The sequence below is a fragment of the Ambystoma mexicanum genome, chromosome 5q, assembly GCF_040938575.1.
Source record: "Ambystoma mexicanum isolate Mex_15411 chromosome 5q, UKY_AmexF1_1, whole genome shotgun sequence".
NCBI classification, from domain to species: domain Eukaryota; kingdom Metazoa; phylum Chordata; class Amphibia; order Caudata; family Ambystomatidae; genus Ambystoma; species Ambystoma mexicanum.
Window position 1 is genome coordinate 510,007,921 of NC_090933.1, and position 19,313 is coordinate 510,027,233.

Sequence of the window (19,313 nt, forward strand, 5' to 3'; positions counted from 1 at the left end):
AGATTCCAGGTTCATCGTTTCAGGAAACACAGTTCAGAGTCATCTATAAATGAGAAGATTCTAAAGCCAGATAATCCATCGAAAGAAGCGAGCATAAGATCATGCGTAATTGGTAGGATTATTTCTCTACCTTATGTAAGGGTGTAGCAGTAAGAGACCGAGACAGTGGTGGCATATGGATTGCTACCAACGTTTATTAAGGAATAATGGTTGGGAAAAATGGCTCTCTGTGCCTAAAACGAAGAAGGGTTTCCCTGCCTCAAAGGAATCTATTGGGTCAGTCAGGATGTCGACCAACAATATGCCCACTGTCGTGTCAAAAACCCTACTTATAGCCCTCTCACTAAAACTCAAACTAAGGTGCAGGCAGATCTGCTTCTTCTCAATGGCTTCAAAAGTTGCTTCAGTTCCAAAGTAAAGTTCCCAAAATGGTGCACAAAACGACTTCCAAAACAGATTGCAACCTCAGTTCAACAGGCTGTCGCTTCTTACAACACCAACAGAGGCTTCCTGCAATGTTTGTAGTTGAGCCCAAGGTATTTGTCTACCTTCTTCTAGGCTTTCCTCAGTGAAATGTCTCCATTGCACACAACTCAAGAGGTATGCTTCTCTTCCCCTTATTTCATTCAGGCCTCCCCCCTAATGCCCCTGGTATCCTTTTCTCCTCCAGGGCAGGTATGGGGATATTTATTTTTAACACTTTGTTCTTAAGGGTACTGTGGTTTCTTTCCCATTTCTTTTGTTTGCCTTACCAGCATCCCTGGTCTATAATTCCGCCAGGTACTTAAACCATGAAGAGGGTTTTTTCCTCTTCACATGGGTGCGAGTCCCACACTCGCTTTCTCAGGTTTCTTCTTCCAGGTTTCAATCTCAAGGGTACTATTCTCTTTCCCCTTTCTTGTGTGTGTCCTCACAGTAAGCCTGTTATATTATCCTGCCAGGTAGTGTCCAGTGGGATTAATGGTCACACAATCTGCTTTCCTATAAATCTTTGGGCTATTGAGTTTAGCCGTTTCTATTTCCCACATCCTTCTTCCATCTTTATATTTCTCTGCAGTTTTAATTGACCGAATCAACTACTTTGCGCTCTTGGGACTTGAGCGGTGCTCACCACTCTCTGTGTCTCTTCTTTGTCTCAGTAGCCGAGGTCTGATCTTCACTTGGGAACTTCCTACTCTCCCTTGTCTCAGTGTATAATACTGGATTAAGTTTGTCTATGCTGCAATAGCACATAAGGGAGGTAGGGAATGGGTATGAGTATATGAGAGTCTCTAAAGGGGTATCTGCATACCACGTTCTCCCTATGATGTTGTCCCTCATCACATGAGGGATTTCCCCTACCCATGTGATCCTCCCGTGGTGCACACACCCAAGGGGGATTAATGGACTGTAGTCACATGAACCTGAAACAATAACAGTCCAGAGGATCTGTTGAGAATGAATTGATTCAATTAATACTTCCTAATTCTTCTAGTAATAGATATACGTAACAGGATAGAAAAAAGATAACATGAGTATAGGAAATCACATAAGACTTTTTATCTGTTTTCTCACTATTGCACCTATGAACACAGGACCACATTTATTGGAGACGCTCTATCGTCCTGATGAAGGCCATAGCAGTAAGAAGGAGCACAACACAAGTAGCTATGTGAGGCCAAAACACTGTGTGTCGACATCCTTGCACACTGCCTAGTGTTATTGTTAAATACTCTTAAAAAAATATTCTATGAAAACAACATATCCAATGAGATGGATAACAGCGATGTTTAATGTACACACATCTTAGAAATAATTAATATAGCACTGACTCCATAAGAGATGTTTTGTCTATATCCTGTGTTTTGTTTATAAATGTTTGGTATGAATGTTTTTAAGAAAATGTTTTTGTGAAAAATGTGTTAAAAACAATGTGACAAATTAATGAAATGTTTATATATCTCTGATGTGATTCCAATGCATGTATGTAGTCAATAGAACTGAAAATAAAATGTCTGTACACTTTTGTGAATAAAAACTAATATTGTCAAAATACTTAGGAGACAACAATATCTTGTCTATTCGTAGTAACTCTGAATGTTTTTGCATTGTGTATTGTTTCATTGCCTGCTGGTAAGTCAGGGATTTCTCGAGGTACCCCTTTCTCTGTTTTGATACTAATCTAGCTACATTTCATCATTCCTTCGGTCCTGACCAGTAATTTCTGGCATCTCAGCTAAGGTGACAACTACAGTGCAGAGGGTAGCGGGGAAGACTGGTTTACTGTTCTCGTGTGATTGATGGGTTTTATGCATAGATTGAAAGGTGAACAATTTAAATATAAATTAGGATGTTTACTTGCCAAACATTTGATAGCAATGCACTGGTTATCTAATAGTGCTCCACTGTTGGCATCTTGGCTTTAGGAAATGGTAGGATGTGGCGCCAAAGAGCATACAATATTGACATGTTATGACGGTGGGCTCACTGATGGTGCTGGTTCAATGGAATAGGACTGCTACTAAATGAACTCCTATGCCAGATCGATAATCTCCTTAAGCTGAGAACATTTGATAAAAAAGGTTATAAGTTAAGAATCAATATTGTGGAGACTTTCTGGAATGCTGGTGCAGGAAAACACCCTGGTGTAAAGGAATGTTGTTAAATGCATACGTGAACCTGTGATCGACTTGTGCTCTGCTGCCATATTACCATGCATGTCTAACTTATTTGCTTTACTGCTTGTAGTGTGACAAGTTGAGTTTATGCTACACTTTATGTTGTGTGATGATTACACAAGAAGGGATGCATGTGAAGCGGATAAAGATATGTAATTGGAAAAGAATAAAGATATTGACAAAAAAGATATTCTTTGTGTAGCTCCTTTCAAAACATTCCCGGTCCAAGTTCATCACTTTGGTGAGGGAATAACTAGCTGAATGAGATGTGTGACAAACCTAAAGGTGTCTCCCTGTATAGTCCCCGGGGATCTGTCATCCAGGTGGTCAGGACACGGCACCGGCCCCACAGCACCACGAGCCATCTGATTGGCCGCTCGCCCCTACATCCAAGCCAACCACAAGCCGGCAGGCTTGGAGCCGGCCCACCACGAAGGCACACAACAAAGGCACCTCTGCCTGTCTGAAGCCTGTCTACGCCGTTGAGCCTAGGGCCACGACCCCTGCCCCCCCAGTACCGTCCCTCCATCCTACAGGGTAAGCGTGCTGCCCATCACAACTTTCCCTACCCCCCCAGCCAGTACCCAGAACTGCTCCCAGCCAACACGGACCCGGTGCACAGGCACCTACTAACATTGCCCACCTTGCACCGTTGTGCTCACAAACTGCCACATAATGTATAAATGCATAACCTGTATCTACTCAAGCTCCAACCAACTACTATCCCTGCGCAACCTTTATTAATATCCATTGCGTCAGGTTCTTGCACTGCACTAGCATAAGTATCCAGCCTACACCTACCTCATATTAGCAACTTGCTTTTAACTGGCTTTGCTGTTGCCTGATTCAAACTCACCCTCACCTGATTGCATTGTGTTCTAGTATGTGAATGTGCATTAGCACCCTCACCTGATTGCATTGTGTTCTAGTATTTGAATGTGCATTAGCACACTCACCTGATTGCATTGTGTTCTAGTATTTGAATGTGCATTAGCACCTTCACCTGATTGCATTGTATTCTAGTAATTTGAATATGCATTAGCACCCTCACCCGATTGCATTGTGTTCTAGTACTTTGAATGTGCATTAGCACCCTCACCTGATTGCATTGTGTTCTAGTACCTTGAATGTGCATTAGCACCTTCACCTGATTGCATTGTGTTCTAGTACTTTGAATGTGCATTAGCACCCTCACCTGATTGCATTGTGTTCTAGTACTTTGAATGTGCATTAGCACCTTCACCTGATTGCATTGTGCTCTATTATTTTGAATAGCCCTATAGCATCTCCACAAGTAAATGTCCTAAAATGAACTTCCCAGTAACTAGTGTTTTAGGTCTCTGTGCTAAAGTCGAATCTAGATATCAGTCTGCTTGAATATCCTCACTGCTTATATACAACGTTAAGGTTCTAAATGTCAGCTCATGGCACCTCCCAGACATTAACGATTTAGGTACTTCACCAAAGTATCTAATTAATATCTAGACGCTAGCTTGCAGTATGCTTCTAGCATAGTTAAGAAAATGTCCCCCATTTGCCTCTCAAAAGTCACCACGGCCCTTATACTACTCACTGTTATATCCAGCATAATGGCCCTTACTCTCCAAACTAGCCCCCCCAAGGATAGAAACCTGAGACTCAGGTCCAGACTACCTAGCATCTACGAGCCGGTAGGAAACCACCAGAATAACGCCAACAGACGTACTATTACCCAACCAAAAAAACTATCACAGAAACAATCCAATCACACTGATGATCAAACTCCAACTACAACCTGCACAATTCTGGAGTCCCCATCACCTAAAACCTGTCAAACTAGCAAACCTAATAGTTCTCTAACACTACTAGGATCTCTCATCAACGCGAGATCAGTGGTGGCCCACGCCACAGAAATTGCGGATATCCTAAATAATGACAATCTGGACCTACTGGCCATAACCGAGACCTGGCTACATGAGGCTGCAGGACCTACACTAATGCTAGCAGTGCCCGATAAATACCAAATTCTCAGAGCCGACAGGCCTAATGCCAGAGGCGGCGGATTAGCCATCATCTGCAAATCTACCTATCCCATCAGACTTGCCACATCAGTCTCTTACTCATCCTGTGAAGTACTCACAGCTAAAATGCCCCTCTCCAACAACCGTACGCTCTCAATCCACCTATTATATAGACCCCCAGGGCCTCTAGGCACCTTTGAAGATGATCTAACCAGCCTTATAGCCAACAATACCAAAGACCACTCCCAAACCCTACTTCTGGGAGACTTTAACCTCGGCTTTAATGAAACCAACGATAAACATGCAGAGTCAATTGCAGCCCTGCTCAAGGACCATGGCCTTGATCAAAAAATCCTCTCCCCATCCACATCAAAGGAAGGACCCTCGATTGGGTATCGGAACTGAACTGCAACATCAGTATCACCGATATTGCTCCACAAACATGGACGGATCATTATCTAATAACCTTCTCCGCCACCTTGGATCTCCTTAGCCCCAAAGTTAACAACATGGTTCCCCCCCATCTGACCAGAAGTAAGAAGGACATGACTGCGGAAAACATTATCCCTCTCCTCCTTCCAGCCATGTCTGGATTGGAAAGTAACAACCCGGACACCCTGGTAAATACCTTCAATGATGCTATGACCAAAGCACTAGACACAGTTGCTCCAGCCAAACTACGCAAAGCTAACAGGAAGCCCATTTAAATGCCTGGTTCACGCCCCACCTCAAGTCGCTAAGATTACAAAAAAGAAAGCTCCAATCCATTTGGCGCCACTCTCCCACTGAATACAACAAAAATAACCTTACCGAATTTGCCAAATCCTACAAAAAAGAAATTATCAAAACCAAGAAGAACCCCTTTAATGACAGGATCGCAAAAGCCAACTCCAATACTAAAGAGCTCTTCACTATTCTCTGCGAGCTGGAATCCCCTATTCAACCTATAGACAATGGGCCTCATTCCGAGGCTGGAGGTAAGGGTTAACGGTCACCGTTAATGGCAACGGTGACCGTTAACACTTACCACCATATTCCGAGTTCCCTTTTGCGGGTTGGCATTTAACGCCTGCTTTTAGCAGGCGTTAAAAATCCAACCCGCAAAGGGACCTTGGAGTAAATTACGGCACCGTAATTTACGGTGCCGTAATTTACTCCTTCCCCATTCCCATTGAGCCCTATGGGGGCAGGAATGGAGATGGGGAACCGGTATGGTGAATGGGGAATTACCGGTCCCTCCAACCTTGGAATGGACCGGAAATTACTCCATTCACCATGCCGGATTTCCATGGAGTAAATAGCTCCATGGTTGCTTACCATGGTGCTCTTTACTCCATGGATAGCGCCAGCCTCGGAATGAGGCCCAATGCCCCTAAAAACAAAGTTTGGTGCACAAACATACAAAACACCCTTGCTAACAAAATCTCCTTGCTTCAATGTAAAATTGCTAAAAGAAAAGGTCACACTCCCATCTCTGGACCAACAAACAACCCAATTCCAGGAGAATAAGACCACTGCTCCATTTAGATTCAAATCTATCTCCATAATTGACACAGAAAAAATAATACTCTCCCTCAAACCCTCAAACTGTAAGGGCGATTCCTGCCCAGCACAATTAATAAAAGGACGCAGCTAGAGATCTAGCTCCCTTCATTTCCAAGCTCATAAACTCTTCCTTTAAATCTAACACGGTACCTACCAACCTCAAAGAATCATGGGTCCTCCCATTATTGAAAAAACAAACTCTGGACCCCACCATCCCCACCAACTACAGACCAATTACCACAGTGCCCTTTCTACTAAAAATCCTATACAGAGCTGCCTACATACAAATCCAGGATTACCTAGAGGCCAACCACCTGCTTGGCTCTCAGCAATCTGGCTTCCGCCCACTCCATGGCACGGAAACAGCTCTGCTACACCTCAAGACACAAATTGAGGAATTTAAGGATAACGGGAAAACAGCCTTGCTTCTCCTACTGGACTTGTCGGCTGCGTTTGACTTGGTAGACCATGCAATCTTATGCAACCACCTCGAATCTGCCGCCAACTTCACTGGAGATGCTATAGCCTGGGTCCAATCCTTCTCAGCAAATCGCACTATGCAAGTCTTCTCCACCACCAACTCAGCTGACCCATCAAAATAACCTGCGGCGTCCCACAAGGATCCTGTGTCTCCCCCACCATGTATAATATCTTCACCAAGCCTTTGTTTGACAAGTTGGACAGATCGGGTGTCAACTACACGAATTATGCAGATGACACCCAGATCCTCATACCCCTTTCGGGCGACTATGAGACAGACTCAGCCTTGGTGAACAAGATATACACTCTCATTCAGGCATGGATGGCCACACATGGCCTCTGCCTGAATGACGATAAAACAGAACTACTAATCCTTGGTTCTGAAGCCAACATCCAAAAACTACGCCCAAACTACACATCCTTCAGCATTGATAACAACCCTATCAAGGTGATGCCTGTGGTTAAAACCCTGGGATTCTATCTGGACTCCTCCCTTACTCTCAAGAAGCAGGTCACCTCCCTCGCCTCCTCCACTACTTACACCTGCAAACTCATCCACGCAGCTAGACCTTACCTCTCCAGTACCAGCTGCATTACATTAGCTAACGCCCTTATTATGTCCAGGCTAGATTACTGCAATGCCGTGTATTCTGGAACCAATAAATATATCACTGATAAACTCCAAAGACTACAGAACAACGCCCTTAGAGCAGCACTAAATATCCCTCACAGAGAACAAATCACTAACTTCAGGAAAGAGGTTAACTGGTTAAAAATAACGGATAGAATCCTACTTAAAACAGCTTCCCTCACATCTTAGTGTCTAAACAACCTAGCCCCCCCATATTTTATGGAAAAAATAAACAGGAAAATCCCCACGCGACCCACAAGGTCTGCTAACACCTCCAAACTAGAAATTCCAAGGTTTAAACGCTGCACTGCGGGAGGAACTAGCTTTCCTGTCAAAGCTGCTCACTGTTGGAACAAATTACCCCTTGACCTCAGAACAGAACAACCGTACCCGAAATTCAGGCATAAGATAATCAATCAGCTGCACGCCAATGCCACATAACTTACACCTGCCTCCGACCTAGCCACGACCTACCCGTTGACCGGACACCCCAAGACATGCCCTGCTCGGGGTACATGTCTGTACATATTCTTGTATATATTTGCTTTTTGCTGTTGTGTTTCATATGTATATGTTTGTATATAGTCTCACATATATTTGCTCTTCTTGCCGCTGTGTTGTATATATTCATGCAAAATACTGTAACAAGCTTAAGTCTTCATGGAACTGTTGCGCCCGGCTACCCATGGGTTTGGCGCGCATTAACAAATAAATAAACAAACAAACAAACAAACGGCTTTTATTACTGGATCCAGTTCCTGGGGTGGTCCAGTGTGGGAGGAGCACCTGGATGGGGGTCGCCGGGGAGTGGAAGTGGGGCACCGACGGGTGAGACGCAGTATCCCCCTTCTTTCAACACCTTTTCCCCATCCTAACACGTAGGACATTCAGAAACACTGCCCCCCCCCTTTTCCCACATGAACACTTTCGCATACCAAGACAGACAACGGACTAACACCAAGGCTGTTATCTGACATGTCCCAACAGAAGGGTCAGGCAATTGACCAGACCCACACACATGACAGTCCTTTCCCTTCCCCACAGGGATAAAAGGTGGAGCACAAGATGAGCAAGGCAGGACGCACAACCAGACAGCTATCCAAGTTTGGCAATTCAAGAGGAGGAGAAAGGGGGCGAGCACAGAGGGGCTGACAAGGAGAGAAACGACCTTGCCCTTCAGACCCAGACCCGCAAAACCTCCATGAAAAGAATAGTAAGACCACTGACAATAGCCAGCATGTGTTGTAGCAGATGCCAACGGTACTCAGAACATGCCTACGCTGATTAGCAGGACAGAGAGAGACGCCTGCTACTGTGGTACCGTCCTTGACTCCAGATCACCAAGCGGTTCATCACATCCGGTTTGTCGAGGGTAGAGCCGATAAGAAACCGAACTGTGTTGAATGAAAGTAGCACAGTAGCAACTTAAGGGAAGTTCAAAGAACTGTTACCATAAAGGGAAAACGAGCTGCGGAGGGATCTGACACCACGCGGGTGTTCACTCGAGAGACTCTGGTTAATTCTGCGTTTGTTGAAACTACTGATACCAGAAGGTTTAGCAAGGTCGCAAGGGAACGGTTAAAGAGGTCATACACGGGTCCAGCAAAATCCTCTGTACAGTCGAAAGTCTTTGACCGACAAACCATTGAAAGCTGCGGGAGACGAATGCCATTCTATGAGAAAAGAGAAGGAACTGTGTGTTTGGCAAGACGGACGGATGTCAACAGTTTGTTGTTTAAAAGGACATTAAGACTTGTGATTGCAACAAGTACTAGTGATTTGAGCAGAAGCTAACAGCCGAGAGAGGTCTGAGCTTGCAAGATGGGGATCCAGGAATGAAAAGCTATCACCCAACGACACGTGGAATAAAAGCCATAGTGAACCCGACGGAGGGAGGCTGAGATTCGAGAGGGGTCTGCGCCCGGAAGAGCGGGACCCAGCGGTGAGGAACCATCTCCCTAAACTGCCATAAGAAAGGAACGGGGTCTGCGACTGGCAGAGGGGGACCCTGGGGTGGAGACGCATCACCCTAAGTATGATCAGATTATTTTGGAACACATCAGGCCCTCGGAGACAAGAGACTTTTTGATAGAAAAGAGACTTGGCCATCGAGGCTGCTGATAGCGTAGAACGGAAATGTCATTTTTTGCTGGGAAAGCTCGAGAGTGTGCTCAGTTCAAAGGTCCCACCTTGTCCCGTGCTCAAAACGTGGGGAAGGGAGACCCCGGCTACTGCATCATGGCATATTATTTGTGAACACTTTTTCTTTTTTATGAATTCTATCCCACACCCTTTTAGTATTTAGTTGTAAGGTTTGGCAATAGTTTTGTTTAGTATAGGCCCTTTTTGTTTTGACAAGATGCCACAAGGACTGCCTGCCTTATTTTTCATTTGATGGTTGAAGCTTGCTCCCATCTTAGATTAAGATTAGGCATTTTTCTGACTTGCATATTCAGTTTAATAAACACCCTTGAGCTGTGATCACTTGTGTCTGTCTCTACTGTTGCCACCATGAGTTCCTCACAGACGCTAGTTAAAAGGTGGTGTTCTCTGTATACACAAACCTAGGGACAGAAACTTTCAACAGGTTATGTACCAGGAATGTAAGAAGTTCAAACCGAATATGGGAAACTACTTACAAAAGATGTTCTAAGGATCAGAAACATGGATATATAAGTTGCAATTTCGATCATAGGGCGGATGACAAAAAACAATTATTTGACTTCTACGTAAGAGAGCATGGTTTCTGTTAGGTGTTCTGTTAGTCGCACAATGTCTCTTAATTAAAGCATTAACAGAAACAAAAGTTTGCATTTTAAGAAAACAATCAAGTTCTTACTTTAACTCTGTGATGGCCACCTCTGTGTTTGATCCTACTGTCTTCAATACACGCTTTGAGCTTTTCAATTCCAAAATTCCATTTTCAAGTTTTTCAGTACACTTAATGGTGTGATTCAACTCATCAGAAACTTCTGAATGTTTGCACTGGAATACATAAAAACAGTGATAATGTAATTCACTAATATTTATGGCAGGCAAACAACAGTACTTAGCAAATACTGTCATAAACTGGACAAAAAAACGAGATGTGTCAATAATTTGCAGTCCATCCTTCATTAAATGATGATTTTTCTCACAACATCATTTGTCCAACATAATAATGAAATCCAGATTTTAAAAAAAGAAAGATAATGGAATTATTACCATACCAATACATCAGAAATACAATCTTCCCATAATCCAAAGGCTATGCAGCCTTTATAGAAGCTTTGCCCAGACAGATCACAGGTGTAACTTTTACAAATACTGTGTGATGTCACAAAGCGAAGTTGGATCTGCCTGAGAAGTTATGGTTCAAAAAGTATTTATTAGGGTTAATTACAAGATTGAGCCAAATGAAGATTAAAGGCAACTCAAACCTTCAGTGACAAAGGTATGATAGCATACCCATGCTTGTAATAGTTCAAGTGTTTTGGGTTGTAAATCCTCATTCTGGGTACCTTCCGCAGTGAAAATTATTAGTTCTAACGGGTTTGAGGGTCACTTGAATTGATCTCTTGTCCTCTGCTTTTCAGCCTCAAACCTGGGAGTCCTCAATTCTGGGGTCTCTGGCCTCCATTTGTCTCTGCGAGTCAGGCCTATTAAGGGGTAGAAGTTGAGGTACGGAAGTAGTGAGGAAAAAACAGAATATAACCCAAGGGGCGAGTAGGTTGTATGGACCTACAGGCTTGCCTTCTATTATTTTGCCACCTTCCTCAGTTGGGGCTTTGTCCTCCTATCTGCTGTCCTTACTTTCCCCATTGTCAGGTCACCACATTTTTTACCTAGGGGTACTTCTCTTGCATCCAACTCTGCCACATGCTTGTACCCCCTCCTCTTTCAGGCCTAACCTTTTCAGTAGATTAGGTGGACCTGTTCCTGTTCTTCCACCATCTCTCCTTCACAAGTTCTCCTAACCTCATCCCCACCCTCTTTGTTCCACCCTTCCTCTCTTTGATACTCCTTTCCGACCTCCCTTCTCTCAACTCTTCCTGTGTCTCCTTTCTACCTCCTCTCTTGCTCCAGTCTCTCCTTAAACCTCCTCCTGTTTTCTCTGAACCTTCTCCTTTGCTCCAGTATCTCTCTCAACTTCCTCTTTCCTCCTCACCCCCTTTCCTTCATCCATCACCTTCTCCTTCTGCTCCACCCCAGCCTCCACTGTTTGTCTTCCTCCAGCCTCCTTCTGCCTCAGTCTCACTTCGCCACCAACCACCTCTGCCACTTGATGTCCACCTTCACCTCTGAACACCTGCAGTTTAATTGGGCCCTACTCCCCCCTCAGTCAGGTCCGATGCATGTGTGTGCATTAATTGGTACAGTATGTGGGTTGGTGCAGCGAGGTGTCAAGTGTGAGGATTCTTTAGGCTCGTCCAACTTCTTGATTTGTGAACCTATAACTCTGCTAAACCCTAATGAACCTCTATGACATATCAAATTCCATCCGAGCACATCTGCAGCAACCACGATATGTTGAATGCTGCTAGCCCAGCCTTCTCGCATTCCCAGATTCAGACAGTCTTATACAGATTTTCCCCAGTTTGGGCGGTCTCATGTGGTGCACCAAACACAGGGATCTTGGTTAGTTAGGTAGATCTTTTGAAGATTGGGAATTTACAGCAAACATTTCTTTAAATGGTGAAACTCATCTATTTCTCTAACGTTACATGTGTTTGGGAAGTCGGATTAATGTTGTATGTGTATACAGTTTGTTTTGTTTTGTTCTGCAATGACTTCATTTTGCACGAATGTGCAAGCTTCTCTCGCTGTCCTTTCCTTTCTACCCCCGTTTCCTTTTTTTCATCCTGTGGAGGTTTATACTCAACTGGTGAGTTGATGTGGAGAATTGTTTGTATGACAAATGTGTGCTCTGATAAATCAGTACTCTCACGAGAAGGATGCAATTTCATATAGCTACCTGAAATGTAGGATTTTTGAGCTGTCACTTCAAGAGGAAAATAATGTTGTTCATTATCAATAATATCAAGGTTAATGTCATAATTTTTGCAGGAGACTCATATGATTGATATAAGCTTGTATTTACTTTTGCAGTGTCCTTTTGACAGGGATGTCTCAATTGTGGTTCACACTATTGCTAGGGCAGTGTAAATGCTTTTTCATTAAAAGGTTAGGTGCCAGAGTGCCCATGAGAATGGAGCTAATTGGGGGGACGATGTTTTTGTGGGGGGGGGGCAGCACGTGTTCCTGCCAATGCTTTACGTAGTATCTATACCTCAAATTACAATTAACAACTCATTATTTTAAGAGGTATTAAAGAATATGGAGGGCTACAATTGTAACAAAATAATCCCGAGAGGTGTTTTCAATATTACTCTTGAACCCACTTTAGATCTGGCCCAAGTACCTTGGGTAAGGATTTTGTCATAATAATTCCTTCCAGATACTTCAGCTAAAATATGGTCTGCTGAATGGATAGAGAGGACGTACTCTGAAAGAGTGCTGATTATTTTTAATATGTAGCATGGGAGAGACTGAAGAACAGATCATTTTTCAAACATAGTGATGACAAAAACGTGAAATAAAAATAGGGATTGTTATTGTACTAGAACATGAACGGTGTTGTTTGAAATGGATGTGATAGACAAATGGAAGAATCAGATAAAAAGGGTCGTTATTGAAGGCGCTATTCACTGAGGATTAAGTAATATGGGGCTTTTTGAAATGTATTGCAATGAAATCCTAATCTGGCAGAAGGATCTTAAAAAACTGCAAAGGCTTCTACACATGAATTTGTAGCACAATTCGGCTCAGTGGTGTTTTAGTAGTATGGGTAAAACAGATTGAAAGTGAATAGTACACCTACCTTTCGTTTATTTTTGTAGCATGGATCTCAGGCACACTATAGCCTTCAGAGTTGTGAGTCAGCCATGGATGCCTCCAAACAATAATAATATGGTAAATAAGGAAAATAAAAAAATAAAAGGAATGTACAAGTAAGGTTCTAAAAATAAAGTGAATAAATGAAAAATACTGAGAACCCCGAAGGAAAACGTGCAGATAATACAGGGTAGCTACACATCCCTCTGGGGTTTACATTGCAGAAAAAAACAATGTATTATGTGACAAGGTGCCTGCCACAAATAACCACTCCTTAGACAAGTCCAAGGTTGTTTCTTGTAGGTTTCCAAAAATCAAAAATAGGCACTGGTTCTTAAAGCAGAATCTTTGGGGCATACGGGGTTCTTTGGATGTTTGGCGCTAGGACCGTCCGTACCCCTCTCTCTTCTCGTCCCATTTTCCTCCTCACTAGGCCTAGAGTCATGAACGGGTGTTAGTAGGGGTAACCTGTCGGTAGAACTGTCTTTTTCTGTGTCTTGGTCTATGGCTCGTGGGGTCTTCTAGTTGTCCCTGTCCTAGCCCGCTTAGTAGTCTATGGATGTTATGGGGTTGGTGCCTTCCTCAGCACTGTACCACCGACCTGCCATACACACATGCCCTCTCCTGCTCTTCTCCTATATTGCACCCCAATGATGTTCTCATCCAGCCATCTGCTATCCCTTGGATCTCAGACTGTGCCTTGCGACATCCACCCTTTGATCTTACTTCTCTTCTTACTTCTCAATTCATCCCCTCACTACTGACACTACCTCCGATGGTACCTTTTTCTCCATATGGTACCACCTACCGCTACCCACCTCCTATTCTACCACCTTGCCTGTACTATTCCTCTGCTGCTACTATCCCCTCCCTGTTCTTACCACTACTCCTCGCTGCTTCCACCTCCTCTGCTTCTCTAGTACCTCTGCTCTTTCTCTCAAGTCCCACTGTAGCCGGCGGCTTCTGCTTCTAATGCTTATTACTAGGACTATCTCTCCCTCCAACTACTACTTATACTACCATCGACTTCCAATCACGGACAATTACTCCACAGATCCCTCTCTCCCATAACCTCTGCACTGCTTTCACAATCGCCTCCTCTGGTCTCTCAGATGTCTTCCTCCACCTTCTGTTCCTACCCAAATAGCCCACACTAAACCATTCACACACACACCTTCTTAAATAGCCCACCACATCCCAGTATTGGTCATTTACCCTGTCAAATCACTTACGTTTCTTGTGGTGGGGTTCGAGGGGTGGCAGGGGAAGGGCTTGGGGAGGACTTATAAAGGCTTGTAAGCCTAAACCCTACTCTATGTAGTTGTACTGCATTAACAAGGGTGATGTAGGGGCATATATGGAACTGCTGTTCCCTGTTCCCCCAAGCTCTCTTGCAGGTATCATTTTATTAAAAAATTCCTGGTGAATTAGTGATGGTTTGTGATGCCCCTCCATGAAGGTTCTTACAAAGAAAACACCCCTGGGGTCTAGTGGGCTCGCTGTCACAGTGTGTGTGGTCCCTGCAGAAGGACCAGCTTCACTGCAGCGCAGCGACAGACTTGCTGGCTCCACCTTCTCCTCTTTGCCAGTTAGAGACCCATACAGAGTGCCTCCATGTGTATCGTCCCAGCCCAGCATCCCGGGTCTCCCATCGCAGACCAGTCGGGTTTAACTGCAATCCAATCTCCTCACTTCACAGGAAATGCGAACGTGTTATGCTCTAATCAATTAATCCGCCAGGAAAATCGTTCACTGAGCCTCCCGTTAAAAGCTTCATTAAAGCCAATTTAACCTGACAGCATCCCCACTGGTGAGTTGTATCATGCCTCTATTACTTGGTCTTCACTCTAATTTAATTTTATTAAATACATGAACATGATGTGGGGGGCCCAGTGCTTATTTTTGAGCGACTGGTCCCACACACGGTCAAACTGTACCTTGTTACACAATTCCCTTTCTTTCATACTAGGACCCACACCACTGGTTTAAGAACCCTTTCTTGACGGATGGTCATGACTTATTGAACATTTACCTCGTTATTTTGAAAAATACTGTGAAACACAGGTCAGTCAATCACTAGTTTAACTTTTTTTGGAAGTTATTGGTTACCCCTCCCATTTAAACCCTTACTTACACTGCATGGTATTCATCTCTTGCAGAAACTACTCTACATCACATACCAAATGAAGGGCCATTTCTCCCGAAACACGTAGTACATACAAGGAGCTGCACTGTACCCTATAGATCTCTGTCAGTGCTCTATGACCCTTATAGGAGACATGAGTTTTCTTAAATTCTGTATATATTGTTGAAATGTTGAAATCACTTCACTTATGTATATTTTGATTACAATTGTTTACATTTTCACTAACTACTGTGATCATTCCATTTATTTGTGAGCATTATATGCTAATTTCTGTAATTAAGTATTGCTGAATCCACAAGTGACACCATATGAACTTTTTTTTTAAATTATTATATTCATTTTGATTTGTTTGTTACAATTTAATGTATCTTATTTAAAATTCAACTGACTATTTCAGTCAACAGTGTGCCCTGTAGTTGTCCTCCAGAGTTTGGTGGAACACTCTCTTCCATGAACCTACCTAACTAACCCACACTAAACCATTCACACACACCTTCTTAAATAGCCCACCACATCCCAGGATTGATCATTTACCTAGTCCAATCACTTACATTTTTTGTGGGATTTTGGGGGTGGATGTGGAAGGGCTTGGGGAGGACGTATAAAGGCTTGTAAACCTAAACCCTACTCTATGCAGTTGTGTTGCATTAACAAGAGTGATGTAGGGGCATATATGGAACTGCTGTTCCCTGTTCCCCCAGGATCTCTTGCAGGCCTCATTTTACTAAGAAAATTCCTGGTGAATTAGTGATTGTTTGTGATGCCCTACTCAGAGTTATTACAAGAAAACACCCCTGGTGGTCTAGTGGGCTTGCTGTCACAGCGTGTGGTCCCTGCAAATGGACCAGATTCACTACCGCGCAGAGACAGTCTTGCTGGCTCCACCTCCTCCTCTCTGCCAGTCAGAGACCCATACAGACCACCTCCATGTGTGTTGTCCCATCCCAGCATCACGGGTCTCCCACGGCAGACCAGTCGGGTTCCCACAGGTTCCTTCGGCATCCCGATGCGGTGCTGCTACCATCCTGGTTGTATTAGGGTCTTCTACTGCTTTGCCGCCAATGTTATCAGGTAAGAAAGGACAGGGAGGGGCCCTGCCCACCCTCAAGCACTGTGATGGGGCTCATGGGGTTGAGCTCCCTCCGGCCCCTGACAGAGCTGTGAAGGCGGCCCAGTCACAATTATTATATATTTTTATAACAAGAACCATGCTTGGAAGCTATAGAGTACATTATGGGTCCTAAAGCAAAACATTGTTAAATTCTCTAGCAAGTCATCAAGTAAACATTAGTAATAAATATCAAAGTACAATTTATATAGATGGAGGTGTGAACAGGATAGCCAGAATCTATGTTACACTATGGTGTTGTTGGAAGATAGAGGTCTTCACTTCTTTCCTAAACTGAAGGTGACTTGGAGCAGACTGGATTGCCACAGGGATGAGTTCCAGTGAACCATAGCGGGAAAAGGACGGTTTCTTAGTTTTCAGTCTGATGATAGTCTTACTGTGAGATGACCATGTGCCACCTGATGTGTTTAATTTGGCTGTCAGTTAGGCTTACATACCATTGGTGGTTGCTTTGTAGGTGAATGACGTGGTTTGGAACCAGATCGTAACCGGGATGGGGAGATAGTGTAATTAGCGTAAGGTGGGGGTGATGTGGTGAAATGTCCTAGAGCTGGTGATGAGGCAAGTTGTGGTGTGGTGGGCTTTTTTGAGGGTTGCAGTTGAGCCACTAGGAGTCCTGCGACAAGGGCATTACCTCTGTTGATATGCAAGATCACAAGGGCCTGCACCACCGTTCATAAGTCCTGGGGTGGGAGGAAGGGCTTCATCTTGTGGAGTAGAGAGCTTCAATACCAAGACGTTAGAGCCTTTTTTGAGATGTGTTGCTGAAAGAACAGATTGCTATCCACAATGAAGCCTAGAGTTGGTGAAGTGCAGGTTGAACCAGTCCAAGTTCATATTGTCCAGACACCATTGAGTGGGTTTCTACTTGGAGTGGCGGATGAGGAGTACAAATTGAGTCTTGGCATGGTTAAACAGGCACTTGCCATCCATGTTTGATTAGTTGCCAGGAATGAGCGAAGGTGAGGAATACATTGTGAGCTCTTGACCTTTAGGTACAATTGTGAATCATCTATGTACTTGTGGGCCGCAGTGTTGGGTCATCTAGGAGCGAGTCCAGAGGTTCCATATAGTGGTCAAATATGACCTGACCTGAGGTAGCCCATCTTTACAGCCTGGCGTCTGCCAGATAGGAAGGATGTGCATTTCAAGACAGTGCCAAAGAAGTCTGCCCTGTGTGCAAGGAGGGTGAGTAGTGTGTGATGGTTGACCATTTTGAACGCAGCCAAGAAGTCCAGGAGGACCAACAGGTACAATTCCCCTTCATGGTTAATAGAAGGGCACTGTTGACCACATGGTTGGTGCTGTTTCAGTGCTGCATTGGGGGCAGAACCCAGATTAGCAATCCTGGAGCAGACCGAGTTGCTCAACTGTTGTAAGTACTCAATTAAAATCTACCTTCACAATGACTTTGCTGATAAACGGGAGGCTTGTGATCGACTAATAGTTTGCTAGTCTCCTGGTCAAGAGTGGGTGTTTTCAGAAATATGCATATAAACCCTGCTTTTAGGATGTCAGGGAAGGCACCCTCACTAAGGGAAGCATTGACACTCTTAAGATGATCAATAAGGTCAGGACCAGTATGTTTTTTTTTAAGGATGGTGGCCGGGAGGATGTCGTCAGTGTAAGAGTTTGGTTTTAAAGATAACAGCATGTACAACAGGTCCTTGGATGAGAGAAGTCAGTCCAGACTTCAACGACCAGGGGGGTATATACAGAGCGGGGTCAGAGGATTGGGAGACTTCTGTGTGGAGCCTGTTCCTATCATCTTGCTGATAAAGAAACTGTTGAACTTATTGATAGCATACTGTAGGCAAACATGGTAAAATAGGAAAAGAAGACACATTGTTATTTTATTAATGTAATTTGCAAAGTCGGAACGGAGATCCTACCCTGTCCCTAGGATCGAAGAAAAGGCCAAGGGGTTAGGGTACCTAAGAATGCCATGGACCCTGTGCCACTCCCTCCAGGTCCCTACCTCAGTCCCATTAGAAGGCTTAAAAACATCAAGCCTGTCTTATTAGTGCTCATCTATGTTGTAGAAGCAGAAGATGTGGCCTATACATCGGATGTGGTGTGCAGCATGACCAGGCTTGATCGCAGGGGACTACTGCAAATAAGACATCTTGACTGTATCCCCACACATGCGCCTACAGGATAGCTGGGCTGGGGCACAGTAGGCCATCAAGTGCTTGAAGCATTGAGCAGCTCAATCAGGATCTAAATGCAGCTCATCTCAAAACGGACTCAAAATCTTCTTGGTGAAATACAGAGCAAAAGCAGTGCCTGAAGAAGGCCTCTAGGCTTAAAAGAGCACTGTGGTGGTGTCTAGAACAAGAACCCTAATAGTCCGGAGAACTTTGTTTCATGTGCCACACCAGGGAAGTATACAAAGTCACTTACAGGAATGCTGTCTCTGCCTAGAGTACTTGGGTGTCATGGCCAAAGGGTTTGTCACGCAAACATATCCAAGGAGGGTAACACCGCCGGGGGTGTGGCACCTATATCCATAATTTTTCCTTCCTGCTAGTGCTCCCCAGAGCAGGGTCAGAGGAGGATTGACATGGCTCTGGACACTGATCACAGTCATCACTCTCTTGGATTGGCCTGCGCATACTTCCACGCGTTACCAGGGAAATGCTGATCGGGAAGCAGTGCTTCACTCTGTACCTGTAAGCATTATTTACAGAGCATGGGACATGCAAGTGTTTTGTCTCAACACTTTGCATTTTTAAGATTCCTCTTGCTCTCCTTACTCTTGCCCTCCAATCTCCCACCCTGAAAAGTTCCTCCTTCTGGCCTGCTTCCTCTTTTTGTCTGTGGTTGCCTTTTCCATTTCTTCTTACTGTTT

At 44.1% G+C, this 19,313-nt stretch overlaps 1 protein-coding gene across 2 annotated transcripts in view; it reads right to left on the reverse strand.

Moving 5' to 3' along the window:
* The window catches only part of CCDC178 (coiled-coil domain containing 178), a 3,486,252-nt gene that overhangs the window by 1,553,861 nt on the left and 1,913,078 nt on the right, over positions 1–19,313 (reverse strand). For both annotated transcript variants that reach the window (XM_069620987.1, XM_069620986.1), the window contains exon 17: positions 10,153–10,298. In XM_069620987.1, the coding sequence (XP_069477088.1) occupies positions 10,153–10,298 (146 nt within the window). The remainder of the gene's footprint in view (positions 1–10,152; positions 10,299–19,313) is intronic.